General features: G+C 35.4%; 2 protein-coding genes across 2 annotated transcripts; both read right to left on the bottom strand.

The window, feature by feature from the left end:
- Positions 1 to 920: 920 nt before the first annotated feature.
- On the bottom strand, positions 921 to 2,973 carry hoxd11a (homeobox D11a). Its single transcript, XM_067409809.1, has 2 exons — positions 2,349 to 2,973; positions 921 to 1,544 (listed from the first exon to the last, which is right to left on the bottom strand). Exons 1-2 carry the CDS (start codon positions 2,938 to 2,940, stop codon positions 1,315 to 1,317), a joined length of 822 nt encoding a protein of 273 aa, XP_067265910.1. The 5' UTR covers positions 2,941 to 2,973; the 3' UTR covers positions 921 to 1,314.
- Positions 2,974 to 6,158: 3,185 nt separating this feature from the next.
- hoxd12a (homeobox D12a) lies at positions 6,159 to 9,431 on the bottom strand. The gene is made up of 3 exons (XM_067410254.1): positions 9,052 to 9,431; positions 7,136 to 7,828; positions 6,159 to 6,789 (listed from the first exon to the last, which is right to left on the bottom strand). The coding sequence occupies exons 2-3, from the start codon at positions 7,683 to 7,685 to the stop codon at positions 6,551 to 6,553; spliced, it is 789 nt and encodes a 262-aa protein (XP_067266355.1). The 5' UTR covers positions 7,686 to 7,828; positions 9,052 to 9,431; the 3' UTR covers positions 6,159 to 6,550.
- Between the last annotated feature and the right edge of the window lie 865 nt (positions 9,432 to 10,296).

Raw genomic sequence — 10,296 nt, forward strand, 5'->3', positions numbered from 1 at the left:
GGCAGATCAGTGTGTTTCCAGTGGGAGTGAGGGGATGCAGCCGCCATATTGGGACGTGCTGCACTGCGGCGGCTCTGAGAGGGCGTAGTTTTTCAAAGAGAACCGCAAAAAGGCACCTTTACCTATTCAAAAAGGTTAAGGGTGATGACCTTGACATTACAGAAGTTCAAATACAATATTTAATTCGACATTTTAAAGTTGTTTACGACATCTAACTTAGTAAACCAGTGTGGTCAAGCCGGATACTGTAAGTGTTCACGTGCTACAGTTGACGTAAACAGCCAAATAAGCTTGTAGAAATGGGGTGATGTTCAATGCGTAGCAGTTCAATTCGAGGAATAAAGGCCCACTTTGTAACATAACACTTATTATTAGATTTTCACTTCTGTTCACATACTCAGTTCGCATCTTTCTAGACAGAAAAAAACAACAACATCTGCACCCTTTGTGTTTCAGGGCAAAGTCACAGTTGAAGTGGATAGAGGGTCCAATAGCCCCAATTTAATTTACTGCCCAGAGTTTATTGTACTGTCTAGACTGTTCAAGGTTTAGTAAATAGCCTTAGTGTAAAACAACATACAAGGAAAGGAATTAGTCAAAGACCTATAAAAGTTACCATTGGAAATGGTTCTCTCTCCATCTCACTTTCCTTCTTCCTCTGTGATAATCGAAAACAACATTCGTCTGAGAAAATAATTAGGCCTAACATTTTGAAATGCAACTGAAAAAAGTGTTATTTAATAAAAATAAATTAATGTGAAATAATAAATTCTGTTGCTCACTTAAACGCGCTCTACCATACAGACAAGACGCGTCACAGCAATTAATAAAAATTTGCAAATAACTTGCTGTATTTTTATTTAATACATAGATACATTACATGCTTCAAACGAATAAATGCATACACAGTTCTACCTCAATGTAATTACGTATTGATTTGATGTAACCAAACGTATTTGTTGCTTACGCAAGTGTGTATTGTTCAATGTATTTCGATGAACAATGCAATAAATAAATACAAATACAAAGCTACTGCATTTTAATGGCATTAACACACAGTATGAAGAGATTGTCGAGGTACCCATGTTCCTGATAACTGATAATTTCCATCATTGCGGATAGGCTACATTGTTGTAGATAATTTGTGCAGAATTTTAATTGCGGATAAAATTCATTTTTGATAGCAGGTATTTTGCATAGTAAAATACAGAGTTGAAGTGAAAATAAGTCATGTGTCCCACGAATGGATGATGTCCCACAATCATGACATAATAGAATAGCCATCGTCTCCCGAAGCGGCCAGTATCATTACTTTCAGAACAATGGGTTTCCAGTGAAATACTGAAGACGATCTCGGTTCAACTTTTTCTCTTTCATCCTTCGGTTCTGGAACCAAATCTTCACTTGTCGATCTGTAAGACTGAGCATTCTTGACAACTGCAGACGTTTCTCTTTGTTTATGTACACATTGAAAAAGAATTCTCGTTCAAGTTCTCGAATCTGGTATTTCGAATATGGGCATCTCTTTTTTCTGGACTTTGCACCTACAAAAAAAAAAAAAGAAAAAAAAAAAGAAAAAAAAACGCAACTTGATTATATCACAATGAATTAGAACTCTAAATCAGTTGCAATACAATTGCAATGTTTCTGCAGATGGAATTAAAAGTTTGAGTCCATCCGACACTTTTAACTGTATAGTGAATCTACACTATACACATAGCACACAGGCAAAACACTCGGAGAAACAAAAGTATGTATACATAAGCAAATAAACGACACAAACACTGCTACACGAAATATACACATGCACGCAAACGGCCCACAAGTGCACGCACACACACTTCAAGTCCAAACGCACGCACGCGCACATGAGTAACCATGTAGGTGTATTTTCAATTCGATGTGTTTGGCTTTTAAGCTCAAATCTTTTGTAATAATGTTGCATTACATTAAAACAAGCAACAGGTTAAATATTTCTAAAATAAGATAGGCTTTCTGTCTGAGAAAGTCTCTCGATTCGCATCGCGACGATCATTTCAGTTTTTACAACAGTTCATAATGTTTTGTGTGTGTGTTTTATATATATATATATATATATATATATATATATATATATATATATATATATATATATATATATATATATATATATATGCTATATAAATATACACACACATAGGCTATATATAATCCTACGAAAACGCCTTCCCCATAGTAAATATTTTTACGACTGCAAACAGAATCTTACAAGCTATATAAAAACTTTTGCATGCTTATAAAGGGGCGCATAAAAGCTAACCGACAAAGTAATAGGGTAGACTGAACCGCAGTTAAACGCGTGAACCTACTTGAGCCGTTGTTCTTCTCTTCATCGCAGGTTGATATTGAGGATTCCTCCTCCATGGTTTCTGTAGGGTCTTGTTTGGTCTGCTCCGCGCTATCTGAAGACACATTACATGCAGCATCTCCGGGGACACTTGTATCTGGCTTTTGTTCGGACTGCTCAGGGTTGGTCTTCTCGGAGTTAGCAGTCTCAAAAAACTGATCAAATCCTTGTGGAAGTACCCCATTTCGGCCGACGTTGGTGAAGAAATTGCACGAGGAGTTAGTACCACCGTGATGGCTATACACGGAATCGTTTTTAAAAATAATTTCCGCTCTGTTTGTTGACTGTAGGAGATCTCGGTGCATTATCTCCTCCGTTGAATAGTACGAAGCGTAATTGCCCCTGTAATGCCATTTGCTCGGATGATCCAGTCCATAGTCCCTGAAAGTCACTTCACGAACAGGTTGGACTTGCGCTATGTTCGAAGAATAGGGAAAATTTACTTGACACGACGTTGTTTGCGGTAAAAACGATGAGACCGACGAGAAATCTGGAACATAGTACGGTAAATACATATTAGATGCACAGTTGTTGCGATCATCGTAGTCGGTCATTGCTCGCTTTAGCCTTGGAGAGGAAAAACCGTCAGCTTGACTGTTAAACTTTGCCCATCTATTGCACCATATGCGTGTGGATAGGACTAGTGAGGAAGAAAAAATCGGAAACGTACGCTGACGTGCAATTCATCTTGATCGATTCTTGAGGTAATTGTGTCATGTGATCCGGTAAAAAAATTACCATATATCAATATCAGTCATTAAGTGAGCGACTCATAGGTAACCGCATGAGGCAGGTCATTGGTTGCCTACATTTTTTGAAACTCCCATGTTGATTCCCCCCGTGTGTATTACAAGGCATTAGTAAACAATCACAGAAATACTAAGTCAAGCGTTGTTTAAAATAAAAGTTAATTAAAGGAACTTTATCACGACGTTATTTCAAAAGTAACACATTAAGTTGTATTATTACTTATTTTTTTTTTTTTAAATAGGCTTCCCAACCAGTTACTCTTACGGCCGAAAGAAAACTGACTATTGAAGCAAACTGCAATGTTTTTAGACTCTCTTTCTATATCCAGAAATTGAGATTTGCAAGCCTTAAGATGAAAATGCACGATACATTTTTAAACCCGTTTTATACGCATGTGTGTTATATATCAGGTTTGTTGCATCTCTTTTCTAAACCTGTGCTATTTTCCTGAAATTATAGACCAAAACCATGTTATACCTATAGACTAGATACATGCCATAGAAAATAATGAAAAAGAGAAAGGAAAAAGGAAAATAAGTGGGGAAAAAAGATCTGGAAGGTGACACCGAAACTGACAGAAACGTAAAGCAGTTCACCAAATATCTGTTGTGATGTCAGCGAAAACAGATTTTCTGTTTATTCTACACCGAGACTACAAATTTAGTCACAATGTAAACATTGTACAAGAATGCATTTCCAAAAACAACAAAGGGCAATGTATAAAAAAGTTAATAACATTTAGAACTGTACCTTTCTGTTTTAGCCTGAAGTCAGGATTTAGTCCGATTATGTATTCCAGTAGTAAAGCTTTAAGATTTAAATAAAATTCTTCGACATATAGTTACCGAAAGGAAGAGATACACCGATTCACACTGCCAAGTACAAAACAACTGTTCTGGCTTTGAACGTCTGTAGTCTGAGACGATGCAGCCGGCAATCACCAATAACCGTCAGCCAAATCACTTTATTGCACAGACAAAAGGATGTGCTGTGGTGTGGTGTCCTGGGTGGAGGTAAAAAGTGACTGCCATATTCCTACCGAGAGATGAAAACTACAAATATACAGTTTTATCTTTCTCCAGATATCTACATTTCTCATAGATTCTATGAGAAACAAAACTGCGTTGTTAAGCTTATGAAAACAAATAAGCAACCAGAGTTCTTAATAAATTTTTGCTCAGCCTGGTGTATTTTAAATCTGTTTTATTTTATTTTTTTAAATCTGGTAACATGTTTGGTAGCATTTATGGTTTAAATCTGGTGACCATAATGTTATTTTTGGTTCATTTAAGCACAGCTTGTGGATTCAAAATGAGAAATTAAATGTGCACGCTACCATTCCACAAGAAACATCTTATTTAATTTTCATATATTTAAAATGTCATTTTCGCAAATAGAAACTTAGCTATATCGCGAAGAGAGGGCTTTCTTAATCTTGTGCGATCCATACTACTTAAGACCTTTTCATTTGTTGCTTCTTTGTTCTGTGTAGAACCCAAAGTGTTAGAGCCCAACAAAATATTAATCTGTTTACCAGTCGATGTTCAAAGTTTTTTTTAACAACAAATAAAACAATCTTCGCAATAATATGAAGAAAACTTTGTTAATTGTATTAAGTGTTAGCGCATCAAAAAAGTTATGTCACGCGTTTAGCCTTATGTTTAGTTTGCAAGAGCTAAAAATTGCTTCTTGCAAAGTTTTTATTTTTATTTAAAATGTGCAAATTATTCTTAGTAGTAAGAAAGTCAGTGCAAGAAAGCCACTAACTTGACCTTAACTTTGTATTGGCGCCCCCAGTTTCTCCAGAGGCCGCAGCACGTCTGGCAGAACGCTTAAGAAAATTACACTCCGCTTGTTTCTTGCTTCTTCAGTCTTTTAACTGATCACCTTTAAAGGAATTATCAAGACAAATAACTTGGACCAAACTTACCTTTATATTATTGAATGATTGATTCAATCATTCATTCATTCATTGGTAGAAAATATTTATTTTAAATTAAAATAATGATAATACTTGATATTAATGAAAATACTAATACACATTATAGTGTATAAGTGTATAGTGCTGTGCAACCATTTAATCGTGAGTTTAGTCTGCAGAGAGTAAAGAAAATGCTAGGTAAACATAGGCCTTATATAAATAAATATTTATTTATATGGTTTTATTTACTTTTTTGTCAAACTACTCTTAAATTATTAATCAAAATTTTCATGTAGGCTTTTTTTTCACACTTATAGTAGGCTATATTTGTATGTTTACCAATATATCTTGCAGATAAATAGAACGTGTATATGGAAAACATATTTTGGTAGAATCTGTGCATTAAAAAGGTGGAATTACAAAGCCTATAATACATGGGATTATCAATATATCCTTGTGTCACAAGGTTTGTCATGCTGGTATTAAAATATTGGCATTTTTTTCGTATAGACGAGTTTTGTATATGCGCATGCAACTAAACATTATACTAATACCTCTTTACCTGTTCCGTATACTCTCTTTTCAATTGATCCCAATGGATAATCAACAAGTTCATTTGTAGAAATACGAACATTTAGCAGCAATTTCCTTATTTCTTAAAGGAAACATAAAAAGAGCTAAATTCATATTTTACATTGTGTAAGTCTACACTACGTTTCTGTAAACATACTGTTAAAATGAATGTTTCTCTTTTAATGCATAAACAGTTACAGCACTTAGTTTTCTATTCAAATTCCTAGTTTAATTCGGTCATAAATAATTAAGAAAATATAAAATAATAGAGATTCACAGAAGAAAGATCGAACTTGAGCTTGGACTTTATTAGCGCATTTTAGAATCACCCACTGAATTAAAACAGACAAATATTGCACAAGAATGCAGAAGTTTAATATAATGCAGAATTTACACAACACTTAATAAATATTACACATAACACTTTTGATTAAAAACGCAAAAAAAAAAAAGTACGTTTTCAGATCGCAAGATAAAAATTAGATTCTCTCAAATTGATTACAACGTCTGAAAATGTAATGACTCCCAGTTAGATGTTAGCTGCCCAGTGTAGTTTTAAATGATGCCAGAATGTATATCATGAATCCAATATACACGTGTCTACTATAAGTTTGCTGCTGTTCTAAACTACAAAGCATTATTTTCAGGCTATATAGCAAGCTAGCATTAAACTTTGGAATTCTCATTTTTCCACCAAAAACATACACCAGACACATACATAATGCAGCGACACAATATGCCTAATAAATATCAATTACAAAATATTCAGCTTGCATATTAAATTACATTTCATGGGTGTGCGGGAGAAAATCGTTTCCAGATAGCTTAGTTTGGTGGACATTCAAGAAAAGTCTCTTGTATGAATGATGTCACCACCTGAAACCAAACCCTTAAATTGTTTAGGAGAAGAAAAAAAAATCTTAGTAAATAGTGAAGGTATGGTCGCGCATCATTAGTCTTTTTTTCTTCATCCTGCGATTCTGAAACCAGATTTTCACTTGCTGATCACTCAGTTCCAATCTGTCCGAAAGCTCCTTTCGTTTCTGTCGGTTTATAAATTCATTTATCATAAATTCGTGCTCCAGTTCGGCTAACTGTGGCTTCGTGTAAGGTTTTCTCTTTTTTCTTGATCTCACCTGTGTGGGACACCACGGAAGTCCTGGGGAGGAGAGAAAAAAAACAAAACAAATAGTACTCTCGTCAACATTTTTTCATGTCCCTGAATCAGTATCTGCATCTAAAGACGTTAAAGACAACCACAACTATGATGACCCATTTAACATGCTATATCGTGGAGCATGTGGAATGAGACAGTGTCATTAAAAATATGTCTGAAAACAAACTAGTTCTGAAAAATGAAGAGTGGCAAATTCAAATGGCTTGAAATGGCTTGTCTATATATGAAGAAAGCAAACATCTCACACAATAGGTTTACATAGTAAAATCCACTTAAAATCAAGGTCAGAGAATGACATCTAGGCTGGGTCAAGGAAGAAGTTGCGTACCATCGGAGAAGGCTGACCTAACAGTCTGGGTGCTCAGTGATGGCTGGAATGGAGCGTTGGAGCTGACAGACGGCTTTGAACCATCGGTCACTGGCTGGTCATTGGAGTTCAGTTCAATCTGTGCAACCCTGTTCTGCTGTCGCCTTTCCAAGTTTGAAACTTCGTTGCTGACAGAGCTCTGTTCTCCTGCGTAAGATGCATTAGGTCGACCTGGCTCCTCTGATTTGTGGCTGACATCTTGGAAGTAGTACCTCCCGGATTCCTCCAGTGAGCCCTTTTTGTGAGTGTTGAGGCTAGCGCTCACAGCGGCTGAATTGCTAAAAAACGGCTGAGAGTAGCCACTGTAGGCGCGGCTCTGGGCCGGAGTAGTGCACGAATTTGGAGAACTCCACGGGAGCGAGCACACCTCACTTCTACTGTAGGACATCTGTGGAAGCCCAGATAGATGGACCCCATTACCTCGCAGGTTTTGGAGGTACAGGGAGTCGTGAGAGTGGAAATTCAAAAGGGGAGCAACATAGCCAGAACTAAGAAGATTGTGCTCGCACATTTCTGACGAGCTCGCCCGAACGCTTCTTAAAACCGTTTTTAGTTACCCCTAAAGAATACGAGCAAGGTAATTGTTGATTTGTTAATGCACCATCACGTGATATGCAAAGTAATATGTTTAGCCACGCCCATGTGACAGTAGTGCTGCAAAGTCAGAAAGAAAAGCATATAAGATAACAGCTTTTGCAGATATCCCTTTGGCCTTCATTTAATTTCTTGTCTATTTATTTAACATGCATTTTACTATAGGCTACAAAGGTAGTCTTTAATGCATGCTTCACTATTTTTTGTTAAATATGGCTATTTTAAAACCACACATATAAAGAATTGTGTTTGAAACTATTCATTGGTAACTTTAAATACATTATGAACCCAGTAAACCGTTCTGTTAAAGTAGAACTTCCTGTAAAGCTGCTTCTAAACAATGTGTTTTGTGAAAAGCGCTGTACAAATAAATATTCAATTGTTAACCGACCGCTATAATTTGTCTAAAAATGCGGTGGAATAACACACACACACACACACACACACACACACACACACACACACACACACACACACACACACACACACACACAATATTCATATATTTGTAATGAAAAAAAAAAATACATTACAATGCTGCAATTATGATGAAATACACTGACTTTGAAAAGAGCTGCGTTTGTGTTTTCTTTTGTAAACACAATTGCCAAATTTTCTGTATATTGTAATCATCATGATCACAACTTGTAATAACTGCTTTGATGAGATCATGGTTTCTGCCTCAAATTACACATGATGTTAGTTAACTGCATGATTTGTATAATCTCAGAACTGTACTTTTCTGACATATGGACATTAATTTGACACAGTCCCATCTGATAACAGATTACTCTGAATTGTAGAAACATACATTTTCCGTAAAGCTGCTTTGAAACGACATGTATTGTGAAAAGCGCTATACAAATAAATGTGATTTAACCACGGGGATAAAGCCAAATAGGGCTTATAATGCATATAAAAAGTATACAATTTTTAAAAGTATAAATTTGAAAGGCCATCTGTAAACGTTAAGCTCACATACACATTTGTTTGTGTAAACGAAAAAGGTTTTGATATTTTATGAGCAATGATTAAAATTTTAAACCTTGATACATTATACAATTTAGCTACTAATTCAGATATTTTTTAATACTTCGTTATTGATTGTCTGATATCTAAATTCGCTTAAAAATATTTTTGGGAAAAACATTTAAAGTCTATTATATATACATTGAGATGCCGAGCTATCGGTGCAAGAAATTAAACTTAGATGTCGTCGGATAATCTTTGTTGCCGGTTTCTTAAATTGTAGGTCAGGGTATGCAAGTCATATTTTATCTTACCTTCAAAAGTTTGTTCAGATGATCCAAAACACGTTTTAAAGAAAGTGCACATATGCACGTACAAGGAAAATGACTATTGTAAAAAGGCAATTTCCGGAAAGAGTGGCAACAGTACAACCTCCCACTTTTTACGAGTCCAGTAAATTCATGAAAACCTTTTAAATGGGATTGCTTTAGACTGTTTCACATTCTGTTGCATGTTGACAACACCAAACTCAAATCCGTTCCTTAAAAAACAACCAAAAAAAAAAAAAAAAAAAAAATGGTTAGCCTACATGAAAAGGATATGGTAGTCCATCAGTAGTTCAAGGTCAAAGTCCAGACGCAGATTTACCAAAAACAAGTCCAAGTGCATTTAATTAGAAAGCCAAAGTCTAATAGTTGACTACGTCTAATTCATTTAAAATTTGTCCTAAATAACCAGGCAGATACTTGCGTCGTTTTTAACAGCTGAAATCGGCATGACAGATAACTATAAACATTTTCTTTAAAAGTTTAAGCGCCGTCGTTGTTAAACCCTTTGTACGAATTCGCCAAACAGTTCGGCAAAACATAAAACAGTTACCAATTGTCAGTAGTGTGTTGAGACTTCTCAGCCCCCTGAGGGAAGTGTTTTCTGACCAGACGAAATGGTGAATGCCACGTGAATGCCCCAATTGTGACAGATTACCTTTATATTACATATTTATTCAGAACGCACAACGCCATCTTCTCTTTTAAATGGTCATAGCTGTTGAAATAATTCTCAAAATGCTATAGTTTTTCAATGCAAAGGTTAAATCTTGAATTATAAATGATCTTATTGCAAGACACATGCTGACCGATAGATGGCGACGTAGCTTCATGGATTTGTGGTATTATTCATGAGACCTATATTGCAGTCAAGGTTTAGTCTGACAATGTGTCTCAAGGTCACTGAGAAGACCCAGTTTCAAAAGAAGATTAAGATATTTAAAAAAAAATGAAATTATATTTAAAAGGCAACAAGTAAAGTTTGTGATTTGTATTTTCTGCTAACGGTCTCTTTTTTGAAGAAGAAGAAGAAGAAGAAGAAGAAACAACCAATAATTGATTTTCAATCAATCAATAAAATAACCATCTTATTTTGTGGGCTGCTCAATCAAAATAATAAATGTGAATCTAAATATCATGCTTAATAATAGCCTATTTCACATTGTCCAAATTACACCAATTGCAAGTCTCAACAGTTGTGAAATTCATTAAGAATATCAATCCTCTACTGAG

The sequence above is a fragment of the Chanodichthys erythropterus genome, chromosome 14, assembly GCF_024489055.1.
Source record: "Chanodichthys erythropterus isolate Z2021 chromosome 14, ASM2448905v1, whole genome shotgun sequence".
NCBI lineage: Eukaryota > Metazoa > Chordata > Actinopteri > Cypriniformes > Xenocyprididae > Chanodichthys > Chanodichthys erythropterus.